The sequence below is a fragment of the Oreochromis niloticus genome, linkage group LG23, assembly GCF_001858045.2.
Source record: "Oreochromis niloticus isolate F11D_XX linkage group LG23, O_niloticus_UMD_NMBU, whole genome shotgun sequence".
In the NCBI taxonomy this organism is placed as follows: domain Eukaryota; kingdom Metazoa; phylum Chordata; class Actinopteri; order Cichliformes; family Cichlidae; genus Oreochromis; species Oreochromis niloticus.
Window position 1 is genome coordinate 37,910,691 of NC_031986.2, and position 19,804 is coordinate 37,930,494.

The 19,804-nt window shown below is 41.5% G+C and overlaps 2 protein-coding genes across 10 annotated transcripts in view; one reads left to right on the plus strand and one right to left on the minus strand.

Annotated features, from left to right (window-relative positions):
* The window catches only part of LOC100690439 (capping protein, Arp2/3 and myosin-I linker protein 3), a 35,466-nt gene extending 26,841 nt beyond the window's left edge, over positions 1-8,625 (minus strand). For 3 of the 6 annotated variants that reach the window (XM_025903137.1, XM_013267992.3, XM_003439754.5), the window contains exons 1-6: positions 8,360-8,617; positions 5,577-5,671; positions 2,711-2,761; positions 2,562-2,621; positions 433-554; positions 181-275 (exon numbers count right to left, since the gene is read on the minus strand). In XM_025903137.1, the coding sequence (XP_025758922.1) occupies positions 181-275; positions 433-554; positions 2,562-2,621; positions 2,711-2,761; positions 5,577-5,671; positions 8,360-8,417 (481 nt within the window). In that variant the 5' untranslated portion in view covers positions 8,418-8,617. Of the gene's footprint in view, positions 1-180; positions 276-432; positions 555-2,561; positions 2,622-2,710; positions 2,762-5,576; positions 5,672-8,359 lie in introns of all 6 variants that reach the window. The other 3 variants (XM_025903138.1, XM_025903136.1, XM_013267994.3) reach the window with 3 other exon arrangements.
* LOC102082779 (uncharacterized) lies at positions 257-19,589 on the plus strand. 4 transcript variants are annotated; one of them, XM_019352009.2, is made up of 8 exons: positions 257-303; positions 10,447-10,521; positions 11,524-11,562; positions 11,651-11,920; positions 13,113-13,415; positions 13,576-13,854; positions 18,460-18,544; positions 18,683-19,589. In XM_019352009.2, the coding sequence occupies exons 2-8, from the start codon at positions 10,491-10,493 to the stop codon at positions 18,843-18,845; spliced, it is 1,170 nt and encodes a 389-aa protein (XP_019207554.1). In that variant the 5' UTR covers positions 257-303; positions 10,447-10,490; the 3' UTR covers positions 18,846-19,589. The 4 variants fall into 4 exon arrangements, with proteins under 4 accessions (XP_019207554.1, XP_019207553.1, XP_019207551.1 ...); XM_019352008.2 differs by lacking the exon at positions 257-303 and adding an exon at positions 8,863-8,927 and having other exon boundaries at positions 10,442-10,521; XM_019352006.2 differs by lacking the exon at positions 257-303 and having other exon boundaries at positions 10,308-10,521.
* The last annotated feature ends 215 nt before the right edge of the window (positions 19,590-19,804 follow it).

Here is a 19,804-nt window from a genome sequence, read left to right on the forward strand (position 1 = left end):
TTATCAATCTTTTATATGTGTGACAGCACTAAAAAGAACATCTGGGAGAGCATTTGTAAAGTACGTGTGCCAACTTCCTCTTGAGTCTGCCAAGTGGTGCACACATGCTCATATCTGTGTGTGACTGCCTGTGTATGCATGCGTGCAAATTCCCATGTTTGATGATAACGTCTCTTTTACCGCAGGCCCTCTGTGTCTCCACTGAAGTCTCCGAGCTGGGTGAATACTTCCTGCTGCCCTCTGAAAGGTCACTGTCTGAATGACAGATGGAAGGGCTGCGAACATAAAAGAAACACAGATACTGTAAGGAATCATTTATCTTTTGATAATTGCGCAAATAAAGGTCATCCTTCTTTAAACTCTCACATTTTTCACCACTGCACAGACGTGGCTATTTATTCTCATTTTATCTTGAGAGACACTGACACTTACGCAAAAATGGAGTTGTTGAATATTCGAGACAGAGCGAAATTTATATGGCTGACCACATGATTGAGGTGCTCCCGTGACTCAAACCTCAGGGAGTAACTGGACTTGTCAGTGTCGATAACAACCTGCACATAAAAAAATACCCGTAAAAGACTGAAAAATATTGTGGCAGTTGAATCTTAAATTTCATTTAGTAAACAAACTAATTTATCTATTTTTTAATTACTTGCAATTAAATTATATGAATTATGTATGAAACCACTGGACTTGTTAAGTGGAATGATGGCACAACTTCGTAGATTATCTGTCTGTTACAATAAACACTAAAGTGAAGGAGCAAACAACTGCAACTATATCAGAGCTAAGTCAGGTACTTGACTATGATAGGAAAGATTTATCCCTTACATAAGCACATAGTCAGGTTCACCTTGATAACTTATACTGGACCTTAATCTCTGTTATGCTGTAGCTCTTTTCCACAACAGCCACTGACCCAGAGATTTCCATGAGCTGAACCTTTAAGAGCCCCTGAGGTCTAGATTGAAAGATCTTCCTTGTTTTTCACCACAGCTGTTTTCACACACCCACTGCATCTCTAAACTTTTCTACACATGTGAGAAAGCAAATGTCTGAATCAGTCAGACTGGATTTTACCCTGCCAGCTACCAAGTCTGCATAATGTAAAAACTGAACCAATGTGAGAACAGTAAGTAGAAGTCATTGCAACCTTACTACAGAAAATACCTGTAGTAGTGAAAATAGGCCCAAATTGTAAAATCTTCTGCTGTGTGCTGCATGTGGCGCAAATTTGGACAACGTACAAACATGATTCTGGTCCCATTGTCAAGAATTCAGTGTAAAGAACTGATATTACCTGGGTGGCAATTTGCATTTTAGTTAAGGCCACTACACTACAGTCAAAAGAAGACTATTTCCATCTGCAGTCATTTATGTTTGGTGCCATAGCTCAGTTCTTAGAGCTACCAGCCCTTCCATTCGCATACATAGAAAAGACAAAGAGACCAGTAGCAAGACTCAGACAGAACAGAGTGGGTATTAATAGTCATTAAATTAGTCCGAAAAACAAAACAAAACATGGAGCTGGGCTATAAAGCAGCTTGCAGAGCAACAACTGTGGGCCAGCCAAAGAAGCTTGGGTAGCTAATTGGATACATAGAGGGGTATCAGCTCAGCCATCAGTTGATATGAGCTGGCAATGAGATCGGCTGATCTGCCGAGATTACAGCTAAGCTCGCTTGCCTAAACTAAAGTTATGCTTGATTATTCAAACTGAGCATCAGTGTATTTTCTCTCTCCCTGTTTGAGGGGGGTTGCTGTTGACTCAGTTCTATGTTAGTTAGCAGCTGCTGATTGAACTTGAGCCTAGCAAAGAGTTGTTTACATTGGTTCCTGATGACTTCACTCCACCTCCTTCCTTGCTCCTAACCAGGTGTCAGTCTGACCATGGCTATTAGAGTCCCTAGATTGATATCTGTGAATTGAATCTGTTGTGGCACTGGTCCTTGTGAGTGTGGAAAGAGGGGAGACACTTTTCTCTGAGGCCTGACATAAAATAAACAGGGGGCCATCCAGGATCTCCAGTACCACAAGCTTTAATACCTTATCCCTAGAAATAACAACACACTTTCCACACTGTGAAACAGACTGTAGTCCTTGCTGTGTAACAAAAAAGCTTTTATATCCTTCAATGTATTACCACCTCCTGAGCAGAGCTAAAATCTAGGTCCAGGGACCTGCCTGCAAAGCAAGGAAGTGGAAGAACTTAGAGGAAAAAAAGCAGACCTGACAATAATTTTCTGGTTACAGGTTATTAATTTCCTGTAGGAGAAAAAAGCCTTTTAATCTCACAAGCAAAGGCTTAAATAAAAACTGGGAAAAATAATTAAAAATTCTTGCAGTAAGTTTCTCCTTGTTGGCATTACATCAACAGCAGAAGAGAATAAGTTAATAAGAGAGCTCTTACTGTCACAGTGGCTGTTTTAATAAATGTCTAAAATGCTTTTATCCTGCCTTGAAGGCCATAGTGATGTAACTACACCATTATACAACAGCAAGACAACTTTGTTGTTGCAGTGGAGAGGAGTGCATACAGAGTTAATGTAAAAATTCACCTGATGTTCAGGTTGAGAATTCAAAGCTCGAATCTCCAAGAAGTTGAATGTGGTTTCTACCTGTTGTCAGAGACATAGTTGACATTTCAGCTGGCACGAATCTAAAAGCCTCACACTGCACATTAACTTGAGAGGGTGGCAGAAAGTACCTTTGTGGGAATCTTTGGCGCCAGGAAATAGAGACGCCATGTTGTGAGCACCTGGGAAAAAAAAGGAAATAAAGCAAATTGAATGAAGACTCTTGAAAAGTTCACTGCACAGTCATACTCCCCAGGGAGAAAACAGTCCCAGGAGTTTCCATGGTAATGATGAGAGGGTCTATTCATCTACTGATCCAGCAAATTGCTATCTGTGTCAGCGATAACGTCAAGCATTAACAGATTAACATCTTCAAGTCTGAGAAATGGTGACATGCTGCAATGTTTTAATCACAATCACACAAACATAAAATGTAATTTCATTATCATTCTATTACTTCTGCTGTGGGTAAACATGGCAGTGGCTCATACATTTAGTTCGAGACACGCAGTGTGCCTCTGGGCCCAGCGAGCAATCTCTTCTGGTTATTTAGCATCGCTCCAGGTCTTTAATATGAGAACCGCCAAATTTCAGGGCTAATAGATGTCTTCTCTACCCTTCGCATCATAGGATCTGTTCTAAACACAGAAATGCGGGTCATGGTGGGTCAGGACATCAAATTAGCTTTTTTGCTTTGCCATCTTTGCTAATTTGGTATCTGCGGTCAGAGGCGTGTTGGATCATTTTTAGTTCAATGCAAACTTGATGGGAGTTTGGACGTGACTGGAAATTTGAAAGCAAACTCAGAGCCTGTTTGTGCATCTCCATCTGAAGGAGCACACACACCATTTGTGTGCGTGCACCCACTTATTTTTGGCTTGGAGACATTTGTGTCATGCAGCTTTTGCGTAAATCTGATTCTGCCCCTGATTCTCCTTCTTGAGAAACAGTTTCTTTCTTTTTGTTTTCCTTGCAAACACACACTCTAAAAAAAGAAGAAGAAAAAAGTCAGTGTCTCGATCCATCAAGGCAAACAAAGAATAGTGATTCTTTGGCATTTTGCAGCTCTCCACCAGCCCCTAAGTACTGCCCTCTGCTCTTTTTCTTCTCCTCTTCTGCTCCGTCGCTTCCAATCATTTACTCCATTCTCTCTGATGGGCCTGCTAAAACACTCCCCGAGGACAAAGTCTCCCCCCTCCGCCCACCCCATGCCCATGTGTCTCTCCCCAATGAAATAAGTAATTAAATTACAGCTCTCTCATTCCACTGTTATGTTTTTTGGAGAAGGGAGCTTGACACAGGCCTGTCTGAAGCACACATTGACAGCCTCTTACACCCACACAGCAAGTGAGGTGTCGAAAATGAAATCATTCAAAATTCAAAATGTGCATGTGAGATGGAGAGAGTGCAAGAGAGAGGTGAAGATCTGCACTTCACTTCAAAGACTGTCTGAAGGAGTTGATTAGAAGGACCAGATTGTATCGCATTACGGTGATGAGTCTGGGTTACGGGTGGTAGTTAAGAGAGTGCATGCAAGTAAACAGAAGTAAATCATGCTGATGCAGCAGGAGAGAGAGACACTTATCGAGTATTCCACATCAAAGGGAGACCAGACACAACACACATCACACATATTGTGGGTTAATTATGCAGCTAGATAACAGATATTCAAATTCTGTTTTGTTTGACAGTTTGGGTGAGGCCTCTGCAGATAAATTCATGTAAACCGTAGTGACAAAGCAAAACCACCAATCACAACCTCAAGCAAGCTTTCAACTGCTTACTTCCGACCCTGAACTTCCAGTGAAACAGGAAAACAAAAACTTAACACATTTAAACTCTCCTCTCTCCTGCCAAATGCTAACCCGGGTGCATTTGATCAACCTCCAATCTATTTTTCCGTCTTCTATGTGCACCCAGCAGGAGAGAGAACCCTTGCGTTCCAGTTCAGCTTTTAAGAGGAAGCGGTAAATGAGACATGGATTGGAAAGAGATTATTGGAAAGATGTTTCTGGCAGATAGACATATCAAAGTGTCTGAATATCAAAGGCTGTACATGCAGAAACTCTCCTAACTGCCCATCCTCGCCACATGATGAATCATTACAGCATCCAATGAGTGGAATTCTGCACTGCCGAGGCAAAAACGGACCTTTTTTAAAAGCTCATTCACTCACTGGGGGAATTGCAGAAGGGGCGGCAGAAATAACCAGTGTGTCGAAACAGTATAAAAACTACACTAGTTGGACAAGGAATTGTTTTATATTATGCTTATAAAGATGTACGGTTGCCTTGCTGCACTTAATGGTGCACTCAATCAATTATACCTGCTCTGCAGTGTGTGCTACCCATGTGAATGAGCCCCAGTATGCATGAGTTGTGTCCTTTTCTGCAAACACAGTGGAAGTGTTACACATTTGCTAACACTGACATTCATACAGGGTCCAGTCTGATTTCCTGTCCGCCGTGTACAAGCTGATTGCCCCAGATTTTATTCAGATAGCTGGCTGAGTTTCGCACAGTCAAATACAAATTTCATATCTCTGTCCTATATTCTCTGATGAAAGCACCCCAGAATCAAAGGCTGTGAGCTGTTCGGCCCCCCACTGCCTCCACAGGCACAGAGGGATCCACAGCCACTCTCGCAGATCCTGTCTATCCAATATTCATCCTGCCAAGCCGCCAACAGCAGTCACAGAAGAGGGGCAGCAGCCGTAATGCAGTTAGCAAGTGACCAAAGAAGCAAGATGTTTGCTGTCGCTGTTAAATAATGAGGATCATCTGCTTCTGCTGTCACAGAAATCAACATTGTGACAGAGATCCATTAACACTGCAGGGGAAGTAAATATCAAAGACAGTACATACATGATGCATGTCTCAGGCTGCTTATGTAGCACGCTTACGGTATTCTTTTTCTTCTACATCAGCAGCCCAGGCTAAGACAGAACCCATTAAACCAGCCAAGCCCGCAGTGAGGAAACAGAAAGCAGCAACTTACCAGAATTTTGTCCTCTGTTTTGCCATTTTTAGTGTCAAGCTTAATGCCACGAACAAACTTTATAGATGATTTATCGATAATCTTCCTGATGCTTTCTGTGGATGACAACATTAACATATGTTACAACATAATCTCTCTCTCTGTTTCAGTCTTCTAAAGGAACAAACAACCATTTGTGCAAATTTTATAGTTTTTCATATAAAAAGAACAGTTTGCAAGCTGTTGTGTCTTAGATTTGTGAATCCTTTTTCACTCTTCCAAATTTGCAGGGAGACTACCTCAAAAATATTCTCTACATGTATTTTTTTCTAAATTATGCTGTTGTCTGTTATTATTGTACAGTAATACTAAAATACAGGCACAGCAAAATCCTACAACAATAATATCATTTTGAAGGACATAAAATGAGACATAATGTTCGCTGTGCAGGATTATTTGCAGGACCTCTTGTCTCTAAACATTGATTTTTGCAAAGTTAACGTTGCCTAAAGGGATACAGTAGAAAAATCACATTCAGAAACTTAAAGTAATAAGGAGTAGTGTGGCAGAAATTCAAATTAAATGGAACACAATGTGCCCAAAAAACAACATGCAAACAAATAGCAGGATCCTTTAACTTCAGATTACTGTACAAATATACCAGCTCAACATTAGCTGAGGGATATGTCAGACTTGCAATGTAAGCTGACCTGTCGTGGCATTTTAGATGATAAAAATAACCCCGATGACAGGATCATGATTATACGTGAGAAACAAACCTCTTATATGCAAAATCATATAATCTGCACGTAACACTGAAGCAGAACGATTGACAGGGTTTTAGGTTGTGCTCCAAAGCACAAAGGCACTCAGTGGGAAGTTACAAGATTTCGTGGATTAATTACCGAATGACTGTGATACATAACAATGTTTTGCCTCCGAGGTATTTCCTTTGAGGTAGTCACAATATGCTTCACTGTTATTTTCCTACTCACAGGAGCAATATAACACATTTGAGCATCAGTGTCTATGATTCACTGAGAACTGTTCCTGTCAAACAGTGTCACTGTCAGTGTTGTGACCCCTGACTTGTATATACAGCACATAACGTCCGTGATGCGCCAAAGGAAGCATCTTACTCACAGTCTGGGAACACATAGCACTGACACACTATCGCAGAAACATACAGTCGCTAGCAGAAATTACATGATTCAGCATCTCAATTACTCTGGCTCCAGAGCTTCCAACTGACAAGTTTATGAGGAAATCGATACAGAGGCTGGGTTCCTGGGATTGGGCAGTGGAGTTGATACAGTCACAATGGACAGTGATGCAAACATTTCTTTTCCTGGCGCTATTTATTTCTATTTTTAGGTGCTCATAAGTCTTCAGTGGACCAGGTTCAATTGCAGTTATGTACATTTGGTCAGATTATGTACATACTTTACTCGAATATTTGGATTTTATGTCCCATTACACTTCCACTCTATCAAATTTCAGCAAAAATACAGCGCTTTTAACTTTACTGCATCTCAACTCTTATATGAACGACCTGTGATGAAGCTACATTTTCCTAAATAAATCATTTAAGTATCATCACCCTAAACAGACACAACACGTAAATGACGCTCATACCTTTTTGCATGGACAATTAATAATCAAATAACATGATGACACTTATAGGATCCTTTCTGGAACAAGAGGACTAGTTTTTGACACTTTTAGTACATTTTGCATCAAATTAATAAGAGCTATGCGAACCAAGAATTGAGACCTGATAATCTAAGACAATCCAGCTGTTAGGAAGGCTCTTTCAAGTGACCTAGTGCATGCAGCCAGACCACCAGGTTGTCCACCTGTCAATCAGTGCAGGAAAGGCGGGATGAGGTGGTGCAGCCGCCCGGCAGGTGGCTGAATGAAGAGGCAGGGATTCCACTGGATTAATCATCACAGTGAGCCTAATAGAGCCATTAGGAGTAATTAACACAGCAGCAGAGTCCCTGCTACCCTGAGCATGTGTGCTGCTGGTGCATGTGTCAGTGCTTTTGCGCGCGTGTATGATATTGAAATCGAGGCAATGCTGTGACTTTGACATATGTAAGCTGTTGCTGTTTGAGAAAAGGGGAATAAATATTTGTGCATTCTGTCGCGCTGTTGAGTTTGTATAGCTCATGCATTTTTGTTGGCAAGATACGGTGAACATCTGCCTGTATCAGTGCCCCTCTCTTCACTTTCCCACGCACGCGTACACACGCATGCACGCGTGCAATCAGCAGCAGCGCTCTGGCTGGTTAGGCTGCAGAAAAACAAAGATGAAATACTCAAGAGTTGAGGGTTAAAGATGGGGAAATCTCACTGTGAAATGGGTGTGTTGGTTTTTAAAAAAAGAAAAAGAAACGTGCAGGGAACAAGACGGTACCAGACCCCACGAGTACACACCATTATTTTCCACAACGCCCCTTTTCCTCTTTGGCCTAGGGCTGGGGTTTTTTATTACCTGATCCACCCAGAGAGGGCAGGCTTAAAGCTAATTTCCCTGCACTGTAAATAATTAATTTGCAGATTAACTAATTCACATGCGCGGGGAAAGAAGAAGAAAGAAAAAAGCCGCCCCGGCAAGGTTCAGGACTGATTGCAAAGGTGTAGCTCATGACAATCATCCAATGCGTCTGTACGGTCGCAGCCTCCAACAGCCGCGCGGAGAAAAAAGCATCAGGAGCCTGACCGCACACGCGCCCGGGGCGACCGCGAGCACACCGACACAAGACCGGGAGCAAAATAACCAAGCGGCGGTCTTTACCCACCTGTGATATCCTTACTCACACTCACGAATCCAGAGGCAGTGATCTCTTTAGAAGCCATGTCTGTTCCTCTCTCCTATCGCCACCCCTCCTCCTCTTCCTCTCCTCCACCTCCTCCCCAATGTCTCCCTCTCCCTCTCTCTCTTAGAAATGGACAGAAAGGATGCTCTCTCTCCCAGGCATTCCAGCAGAGCACCCGACTGCCCGACGCGCTTCCTGGAAGAAACCGTTTGGATGTCGGGAGGCTGGATGGTGGGAGAGACGGGAGGTGGAGGGAGTGATGATGTTGAGGAGGAGGAGGAGGCGGGGATCACTCTGGGATAATGAGGCTGTGGTTAGGCTACCTGTGAGAGCACGCCCAAGTTAGAAATCAGAAGATGCAAAGCAGCAGAAACAAATGTAACACCTGAAATAGAGATTGCCACGTAAAAAATAAAGAAGAAAAGCTTTACCCTGCGGGTGTCACGGTTGGTTGTCCCTGGGACTCCACAGAAGAGGCAGGAAACGGGATGGGTGTAGGTGGAGCTTGTCGACGATTCTAAACTGAACATTGCTTATCAGATTCATCCAGGTAGAGCTAATGTTCAGTTAACTTACATTTCCGAACCGGACAGTTGCAGGGAAAGTCAGTAAATGGTAATAAAACGTGATTCCATATGGAAATCTTGAGGTCTCTGAAATTATCACAATTTATTCTGAAGGGGTTAAGTTGAGTCTAAGTCTGAGAGCTCGAGGCGTTTCAGGTGAAAAACATGAAATTCATGAAATTATTAGAGTCAATCACCCTCTAGGAAATATGAATGGAATAGCTCTGCAAATGTTCCACAGGACTAACCTCCAAGTGGCAGTAAAATAAAGATATTAGTCTTATGTCTATTTACGTTTTTATTCTTTAGACAGTGCATGAGCTGCAGTTTAAAGTGTTTTATATTGCCTGGGCCGCCCCAGTTCATTTACTTACTGAGACAAGCTCTTTTCCCTTTAAGGCCACCCTCACTTTGATTGTCTGGGTTGAACAGTAGTTGGGTTATAGCCAGATGTGTCCCTGAGATGCATGTTAGGGACAATCATTGATGTTGAAGACTGCTAGTAACTGAACATTCAAAGCAGTCTGAAGCCTGAGCTTTTGGCTCATATGTTTTACTTGCACATACACTGATCTCATTATTTGAAAAATGAAAGGTGTTTAATATGAGCACTACGGTAACAGTATGAATATGGCAGAAAATAAGCAATGGCATAACAGGTACGATCTAAAACTCTAGGGATCCAAATTCATTAACCAAACCAAACCAAAGTCATTATGATTCATCCTGTGGGCTCCGTGGATATCCACAACAATCTCGTATTTGTTGAGATATTTCATCCCGAACCAATGTTCTGGTCTGTGCCGTGGGCTGACTATAAACTTGCAGACTGGGGGATTGAGATTTCCCTCAATCAATTTACTAAACTTTATCACACTGTAACTGACTGGATTACAGGGACTATAAAGAAATGTTCACCAAAAGGGAAAATGAGCATCCACAGCCGTAAGCAGTGGACTGAAAGGGAGGCTATAAATAGAGCAAACAAAAGATAACAAAAAATAACCCGAATGAGTAAATAAAAATGTGAAAATGCAGGATTTTAGCATTGGCAGGAAGCCCAAAAAAGCCACACCATCATTTAGGCACGGATCAAAGAGGGGGAAGAAATTAGAAATACTTTCACCTCTGCAGCAAGTTTGTAAGGTCAGACCACAATAACAGAAGCTAAAAAAGAAGAAAGGGAAAATTAAGACTCTTGCTGATAATAAATTGGAGGTGCTGTGGTTTTAAATCTTCACCTCTCTGCCTTTTTGTCTGCCTAAAGGCTCCACCTGTTAACTAGTTGACAGAGGAAGGAAATATCTCCACCAAGATGATAATCTCTGTCTGTGGTTTGCTGTGAGAGTTGGGTGAAACCCCTCCTATGAGATCCAATTAGTCTCTCTCTTATAGCCTCTGAAATAAAACAGGCTCCGTAAAATAACAGGGACTTCTGAAATATACATCATTTTAACTGTGGAAATCTCAAAAGCTTTTTCCTTTTTCTTTTCCAAAGAACAGGAGGGGAGTTGTACATTAATTCTGGACATTCAATTCTTGACAGAATGAACATCATCCATATCTTCCTGCAGCTGGGTGAGTATCACAGATAACACTTGATTGACTGTCACACACCTTCTGTCACACCTCTGCTGGGCAGAATTACAAGCGAGCGTTGTCATGACAAAACTCTTGGTACCGGTGGACAAAACCATGTCCCAGCAGTTTAAGAGGCATCTGCACTCTGCTGTCAGAGTAGTGCTGACACAGAGCCAAAGCCGAGCACTCTTATTTGATGCAGATATCAGTAGTATGGTATGCGGGGTTATAAATTTTACTAGGCTGTTAGCCTGCAGCAGGGACTTTCAGACAGTGTTAAATTAAAATGATGTGCACCAGCCAGAATCTGAATAGGGCTAATGGAAATGATTTGGACTGAGCTGTCAAATTGTTGTGCTAGCTATTCCATCCCAGGCAGCTATGAGTTATATTTTAAAACTATATGGTCGTAGTAGCACTATGTGACACTGTTGTATATGTGTGTGTATAGCGTGGGCGTGTAACAGGAAAATACAGCAAATCTGTGTACATTCCTTCTGTTCCCATGGGGATGATAACTGTCTAAAGAGTTTGCTCATTAAGGCATAGGAAGCTCTGCTCTCTGTCAAACTGTGTGGCAGTCCTGTGACTGCGAGTGTTAGCAAAGAGATGTGGCTCAGATGGTCTTCAAAGCAATGTCTTAGAAGAGCGAAAGATTGTTATGCCTCATAGGCACAGGTTTACTGCTTCTAGATGTTTAGAATTTACTTGTAGACACTTACTTTTTAAAAAAAATTATTTTATGTCTTGATTATATAATATAAAAAACAGCAGTGGACCATGACTGACTCCCTGGCATGCAGCCATGTGGGAATAAGCCATCTGAGCTGCCTGTGGTGTTCATGCTGATACATTTTACTCATGAATGACAGAGAATAGAGAAAACATAGTGTACCCAAAATGTCCCTGATGTGACAGGAACAATCTGTGGTAGAATACATATATATATATGTTTTAAAAAATCGACTGTTTCTGTGAAACACTTTGTCCGTATTTCAGGTCTAGCTGCATTTGTTCTCCAAGTTGATTCGCTTCAAGGTACGGCAGATGTTATCATCACACATAAGTACAATATGTCTGTCATAAGCAGACGAAAGACGCCAATGGAGTTATCGTTCTCCTGCAGGTCTTCTAAAGACTGTTGTGTCCGTGTGGCCCCCAGGGTCAAAAGTCTACCTCGGAGAATCCGTGCTGCTGAAGTGCACAGTTGAGTCAAACTCCACTGCTGAGTGGAGCTTTGAGTGGGACAAACCAAAAACTGTTCTGACCCTGAACCCCAGGCATCTGGTCTCAAATGACAGCTACTTCATCACCGCTGTAACAAGGGAGGACGCGGGCAGCTACAGGTGCAAAGCAGGACAAACATCCAGCCAGCCGGTGGAGCTCAATGTGTCAGGTGAGCAGCTATAACCAACCAAGATTAAGATCATAATGTTAAAAATATTTAAATTAATTAAAAAACAAATTTTTACAAGGGAAAACATTATGCTAATTTCTAGCCCCTTATATTTATATTCAGGAATCTTTGGATTGTTTATAGTTCAATCCTTATTTATCATATACTGGGCCTTAGTGCAACCTCTCAGTTCAACTAAATTATGCTGTTTTATCTTCTTTTCTCCTAAAGAACGCCTTCCCTCTTTGCCAACTTTCTTCTGATTGGCTGCCCCTTGAAAACACAATGTTAAACCAGAATGTGGGTGTGATTTTGGTTCAGTCCAAGCTGTGTGTCTGACATGACCATATTAATGATATCCACTCTCTATGATATTACAAAGATCCGCGAGCATTTCAGGTAGTCTGCAGGCTGAGATTCTGCTTCACAAAGATTATACGGACACACTCTGATTTAACTGTTGAACCATTCTTCAAACATTTATTATGAGCATCTACCATTGTTACATTATTTATATGACAGAAAATTAGGAAATGCAAAGTAAGCCCACTTTACCTGTCATGTTCATTCTGGATGCTCTGTGAGTCTGACCTTGGTGCTAACATGCAGATGCTGACATTGGTATCATGCTTGTGCCAACCATGTATAATGTTCTTACTTAGCAGCATGCAAACATTCAGTATTCTCTGCACAAAGGAAAGCTAAGGCAGATCAGTAAGTAATACGTTTTGTATGCTTTAGATTCCAATAAGAAAAGCTGAGGGAATCACCAAACTGATCACCAGGGACACGTGAATGTCTGTATCAAATTTTAAGTGGTATGAAAATTAAGTTGGGTTTCATAAGAAAAGTCAATTACCTCAATAGGACAAAATGTACCAGTCATCTGTAGATTTCCCGTGTCCCTGCTGCAGCTGAACTTCAGAATAAGATTTCTTCTTTCATTATTGCACATCGCTGCTGTGCATGAAATGTAATTGTGCAATAATTATAACGTAATTTCCAGAGATATGTAGTTATATTGGTTGTGTTCCCATGTGAGCCACTTATTCTGTAGCCAAACAAGGCCCGCAAGTGCATTTATGATAATGATATTCATGAGTAAAACTTTAACACGGAAAAATTTGCCAGTTGCTACAGTATGAAAGTGCTCTGGTTCTTCTTCTAATCTTTTTGCGTCTTTCTACTCCAGAGCTGACCCCTCCCTCACTGATTCTGACTCCCAGCATGAGATACATCTTTAGTGGGGAGAGATTCAGTATGCAGTGCCCCTCATCTCAGATGAACACCAAAGGCTGGAAGCTGAGGCATTACTCTCCAGACTGTACACGGAGGAGAAAAGCTGTCCAAGGTGACCAATGTTCACCACTAGAGTGTGCTGCTGTCACAAACAGGACTGATGCGTGTGTCTTCAATGCTACCATTGAGAACAGTGGGCTGTACTGGTGTGAGGGACCTGAGGGTCGCAGCAACTCAGTCAGGATCTTAGCAAGCTGTGAGTATTTCTGCCTCTGGACAAAATGGGGAAAACACACCAGAGACAAATAATAACACGGCGGGGTTTTAGATGTGATGTATGAGGGAGCGCATTTTTTGTTGTTTGTGTGACAAAAAAAAGTAAGGAGTTATTTATGCGTACTATCTTTATCCTACAGATGACAATATCATCATGAAGACTCCAGCCGTCCCTGTATTTGAGGGGGATAACGTAATTTTGTACTGTCAGTACAAAACAACAGGCTACAACGACACAACCTTCTTCAAAAACGGAGCGGTTGTCTCTGTAATGCCTTCGAGTCCAAACAATGAGATAAACATGACTATTGAGAACGTGACAAAGAAAGACGAAGGTTCCTACAAGTGTGCATCCCTGGCCCTAAAGATGGAGAGTACAGAGAGCTGGTTATCAGTGAGACCCAAGAGCGACACCCGAGGTCAGGTGTATAATCTCATCGTAATGATTTGTGTTTATATTTTTACATTTTGTTCCAATGCCTTTTAGGTAACTGAAGCATCCAGCCTATACAGCCTTTCGTGGCTGAACAAAAGTCCCAAGATAAGCTCCAAAAGGTAGAAATGTGAATTCACAAAAAGGGGGAAGAAATAAAAACACACTGAATGAACAGGTGGAGTAAAAGACTTTGCATGCACACAGAGAGCTGACTGCAAGGTGAGACACAGGTGGGAACAATCAGGCAATCAGTAGGAAGACAAAGGAGGAGGTTAAAGGTTTGATGCACACAAGGAAGAGCAGTCAGCAAACCTAAAAAAAAGTGGTTAAAGAAGACAAATGAGATAACACAAACACCAGAGTCACTAGGAAACAAATTGAGATAGAAACACAATAAGTAAGCAAGCAAGTAAGTGAAGTTTATTTATATAAAGTTTTTCAAGAACAAAAGTCCAAAAGTGCTTTACAGGTACAATATAATATAAGATAAAACTATTAAACAGTAGTTCACGAATATAGGGAGGCATCTGACCTTTAAGAAGTCTAAAAGTGATCACCAAAATTTTAAACTGAACAATGAAGAAGAAGAATTGGACTCTGATGGGAGCTTTTAGAGGATTCAGCCTCACAGCAGCCTTTTGGACCATTTCCAGGCGATGCAGGAAGGATTTGCTCAGTCAAGGAATAATGAATCACAATAATCGAATCATGTTGAAATAAAAGATGAATGATCATTTTCAATTCACACTGAGACACAATATATCTGAGACAGGCAATGATGATAAAAATACGTTTAAACAAGACAGCCAACATCTTTCTAAAACTGAATGCCTGATCAAAAGTGTCCTTAGATTTCTCACTGTGGGCAGAAGTGAAGATGAAATGGGTCCATGACTCTCATTTACCCCGGGGACAAAGTTGTCAGGGGCACAAATAAGAACAGTTTTCAATTCAATTAAGTTTTTACAGCGTTGATTTGGCTATAATTTTGAGTTTGATATGTACAACTGAATATCATCTGCAAAACAATGGTATGGGCTATCTTCAGAGTCATTCAGGATGTGTCCTAGTGGAAGCATGTACAGGATAAATAAAATAGTTCCCGCAAGCAAACCTTGGGGTGCACCACAAGATAAAATGGCCAGAGAAGACACAATGTTAACAGAAGCAGTTCAAGACAAATAAGAGGAAAACGAATCCAGAGCTGACCCATAGATGCTCACCCATGACTGACTCTCTCAATCAGGATACTGTGATAAACTGTGTCAAAGACAACACAGATATCTGACAGAACAAGGGCTAAATGTTCACCTGCATCTCTATGCATCCATAAGCTGGCTGGAAACCACCCTTTCTAAAAAAATTTGGAAATAAAAGGCAATTTTGAAAACAGTCTAAAATTGTGATGGAGGAAAAGGTCACTTTTTTTCTTTCTAAGAGGTTCTCTAATAGCCTGTTTAAAATAGGAAGGGACACTGGCAGAGCTAAATGAGATGTTAATTATCCTGAGAACACACTACCTAATAGTGGGGTTGGTAAAATGTCAAGTGGGCAGCAGGAAGGTTTCATTTTATCAACCAAATTGATGAGAGCATTCAAAGATATCAGTGCAAAGCTCTCAAAGACGCATGCGTGGGAGGAAGGATGGGTAAAGTTTGCTCTGATATGTTGGATCTTATTAGCAAAGAAGCAAATAAAGCACTCTTTATTTGAGTGAATAGCCGGAGCAGGCGATAGAGGTGTAAGAATGTTTCCAATAGTGTCAAAGAAAACTTTGGGATTTCCTCAGAACCAAAATACTACAAATAAATGACAAGTACCCGGGACGATACCAGGCCAACTTTCTCATTTCCTAATGAGCCATCAGAGAGGTGTACTACAAAGGGAGATTAAGATCAGTTAGCAACCCTTGTCAAAGTGTTAAAGTCTGTTTTACACTGCTTGAAATGCAGCTAGATATTAGAAAAGTGATCAGGGTATTTATCACCAAGAATACCTACTTAAGCAGTAAAAATTAATTTCATGTTGATAAGTCTACAAACTGAAACGATTTCCACAGCTCCCTTTAGAGGCTATGGAACACTAACCTTTAATCTTCAAACGTGAAATGTTTACAGTTTCAGAGCTTTAATTTGCAGCCATCAAGATAGAAATTAACAGCAGGATTAAAATAATTAATTCAACTTAAAATGTTTGTTTTATTGCTCTGTGCGCAAAATTACAAGATTAATAATTTTCTGCTGCGTGACTTTTTTTTTTTGCACTGGTATTGGATTTTATGCCTAGATTTTTTTAATGTTTTTTATAAATTTTTATCACCATTTTATCATCATCATCATCATCCAATAATGTCTCTGACTGGAGTAGGTAGCTCTCATATGGGCCATTTTGTGCAGCAGAAGAAGAATATTTTATGTGAAATGCAAGCTGGACTTAACAGAGAAGGATTAAAAGTACCATTGTGATATCCTGACTGGGATTTTAAGTTTTTAAGTTTTCTCAAGCCAGCTATTGCAAAGAAAGCCTGGCTGTGCATAATTTCCTTCATAGTATAAACCTTATAAAAGGTTTCCAGCATAAGACAAATTATGATAATAACACTGGTAAAAATATCTAAAAATTACTTGTTGTGATATCCCTATGCATGCATTCAGCCTAGTTTTAGCCTTTTATATTGGGATGACTTAGTAGAAGCAGCGACCATTAGAAAGTAACCATAGGCCAGAGGTTAGACAAACTATTAGTATAAAAATTGCAAGTTTGAGGCCAGATGCTGGCATCTCATCCTCTATCTAAGATTAGAGTTGGTCTGCTTCAGAGCTCTGTATTTCTCGCTCAACACTGGGCAACATTAGCCTGTTCACCCAATCATAAGCTAGAAACAGCACTGGTAATGTTTGTGCTATTTGCCATAACTGATTGGGTTAGCAACATTTCTGAATGAAGTGAGCCCACCTTTGTTGTGTGCTCCACATGCATCACAGAAAGTCATAAATGAAAACCCAAAACATTAAGTGCTATTTTTATGTTGGTAACACTCCATAAAAATATAATTCGAGTATTAATTTGCCTACTTATTCAACTGTGTCCTCTTTTTTTTGACTGATTTTTGTAGTAGATGTAACAGTAATTCAAGGTCAATTAGGGGCTCTGTTGGCTCTTAGGTGACGGTTTCCTCGTGGCTGCGTGCAGCAGGGCTAGGGGAGGGTCTGTGCTGACGGACGTGGGTTACTGACCTGGTAGCCTGGGTGGGTCCGGGACGGGCGTGAGGTTCTGGGGGCGCTCCGTCTCTGGGCTGGGGCCCTGGCCGGGCCTCGGGGGCTTGGGTCCTGGTTGGTGTGTTGCTGGGGTTGTGGGCGGGTGGGTGTATGGGGGACCAGCCCTGGCGCAGGGTGCCGCCAGTGCATCGAGCCACCTGGGGGGCTCTTCAACTGGTGGGGGAGGTTGTCACATCTTGCAGGAGCTTTCCTCTCTTCAGGAACTCTCTCTGCAGGAGGGGGAGATACAGGAGAGGTGGAGGAAGATCTCAGCCTGGGTGTCTATTGTCTTGTGTAGTCTGGAAGATGAGTGGATGATGGGGTGGGTGCAGTTTTCTCTGTGGTGGGGTTGGGTGGGCTGTCCCGGGCTCTGTGGGGCCGGGCGGCGCTGCTGCACTGGGCCCCGGTCCGGATGGGCCTGGGTCCCCTTTCCCTGGCGGGTTGCAGAGTATGGGGGTGCCTACTGGGGTCAGCGGGGAGCTGGCCCAGGGAGGGGTCACTTGCCCTCCCTTCCTTCCCTCCCCATCTCCAGCTGCCTCCCTCTTCCCACTCCACCACAATCACCCACACATGCAGGGCCTTGGGGTAAAGGTGTGTCACCAGGGTGCAGAGGAGGCATCCCCCCCCCTCTGTCCCCTTCTGGCTGCCTCTGCCTCAATTTTATCTCACAACTTAGACATTCACATTACTCACACTCTCATAACACATACATATAGGATCTTGGGGGTGGGCACGCGACACGGACTGCAAATTACCATCAGGGTGTACACTTCACCCCTGGCGTTGTTGCCCACCTCTCAATTTTAAATACATGTAGACATTGAGGGCTAGCAGGAAGGGCTATGCGCTTACCTGGTTTTTGTTTTTTTGCCCTTTTTCCCCGTCCCTCTTCTCAGCTGTTTTTCTTTCCCTCTTTCTTTCTCCCCTTTCTTTCCCCCAGTCAAGTCTGTCTCGTATTCAGCAAGTGAAAATAAAATAAAGAATAAAAGGTGAATCAAATGGACCATTACGGCAAGGCTGGGATGGTCAATTTGGTAAAGTAAATCCGTTGGGCATCTTTCTTCGCCTTTAGACAATAATTCTGATGGCAAAAGAGCCAAACGGGACAGGCAAAAAAAAAAAACCCAAAACAGTAATTCAAGGTATGCAAGCAATGAAAAAAAGCACCCTGTGAATCACATTACTTTGCACTCCATTAACAGGTTCCTTGGTGTGACTTCAGCTGTTAATGAGAAATCTGACTAAATGATGTGGAACAGTAATGTATTTTCAGGTACAACCTGGTTGAGCCTTTTTGCACTGAAACAAATACTATTTGTTCTTGTCAACAGGCTACTGGAAATGGATTATCCTGTCCGTTGGACTTGTATTTCTGTTTCTTATTCCTCTATCTGTCTGGCTTTTTTATCGCCACAGGTAAGTGATAGCACCCAGGAGATCTTCAGCCAACTTGCTGTTGTATATATGTTGTTAGACAGATGATGTCTTAGCATGACTCAAAAATCAAACAAGCTGTCAAATGCTTCAGGTATTATCATTTGTTTGTTTTTTAAGATACCAGATGTTGGGTACTTGGAAACGTTGGCCATTTTCCAAAGAAGACGTGCCAGCAGTGCCGGTTCCTGCAACTAAGCAGGACGTGACGGAAGTGCAGTGGGACCTGTCGTGGATGGAGATGTCCAATCTGTTGGATAAGCAGATATACCCTGGAACTTAGAGTTTACACCAAGTTTAGTATTTTCTGTAAGCTCCAGCATAAGGTGATCGCCTGAGGTAGTTCAGTCCACATAACGCCGCTAGCATGATGTAAGAACAGTTGTTTAGCTATTGCCAGTCATTTCAAAACAAACAGAACTTCCTTAGTGCCAAATAAATATTAATAGAGAGTGATAAAGAGCCAAAAGCATCTGTTTTGGCTTGTTTCTTATTTGTATAAGCCCACCATATGGTATCGAATTATTATTCCAGTAATTTAAATTTTACAGGTCTCTCACTTTAAAATACTTTTAGATGGTGTCATTTTCTTTGTTGTATTCTATTCCAAATTACCTTTTGTTTTCTACAACTCGTGTATTTTTGATTGTCTTATGCCTGACTTTAATGATTTAAAGACGAATAACAACTACAAATGGAAACCATAAAGTTATCATGGCCACTCTTTAGCCTATGCTGCATACAAATAATAGTCTATTCTGTTTCAGCTGACTTAGCGAAAGTCAGGTTTATAATTTCACAATCCCCTAGAGGCTCGTTTATGCTCTGGATTTGAATGATGCTCTTTTTTGTGGAGACCCAACATCATTATGTGTCTGTCAGGATAATTACAAGAGCACGGCATATTGGATGACTCATCCTTGAATATGTAATGGTTTTGTAATTTGAAAGTACATCGCTGGAAAATACATGTATATATACTGTATATGTAGACGAACATTGTATCTTTGGATTTGATTAAATTAAGTTCTTCATTTAAAAATTAATGTGTTTTTATGTATTTATTTTTTATTTGTGGCCTTTGGAGCTAAAACACCCACTACACTCATTATTTGCATCAGCTATAGTAAGATTTTAAAATAAAAGCAAATGTAATGATTTCTATTGCATGATGCCAGCAATGTACATTGCAGAGTAAAAATATGTAGTTATGGAGCATTATCTATATATTTTTACCCTGCA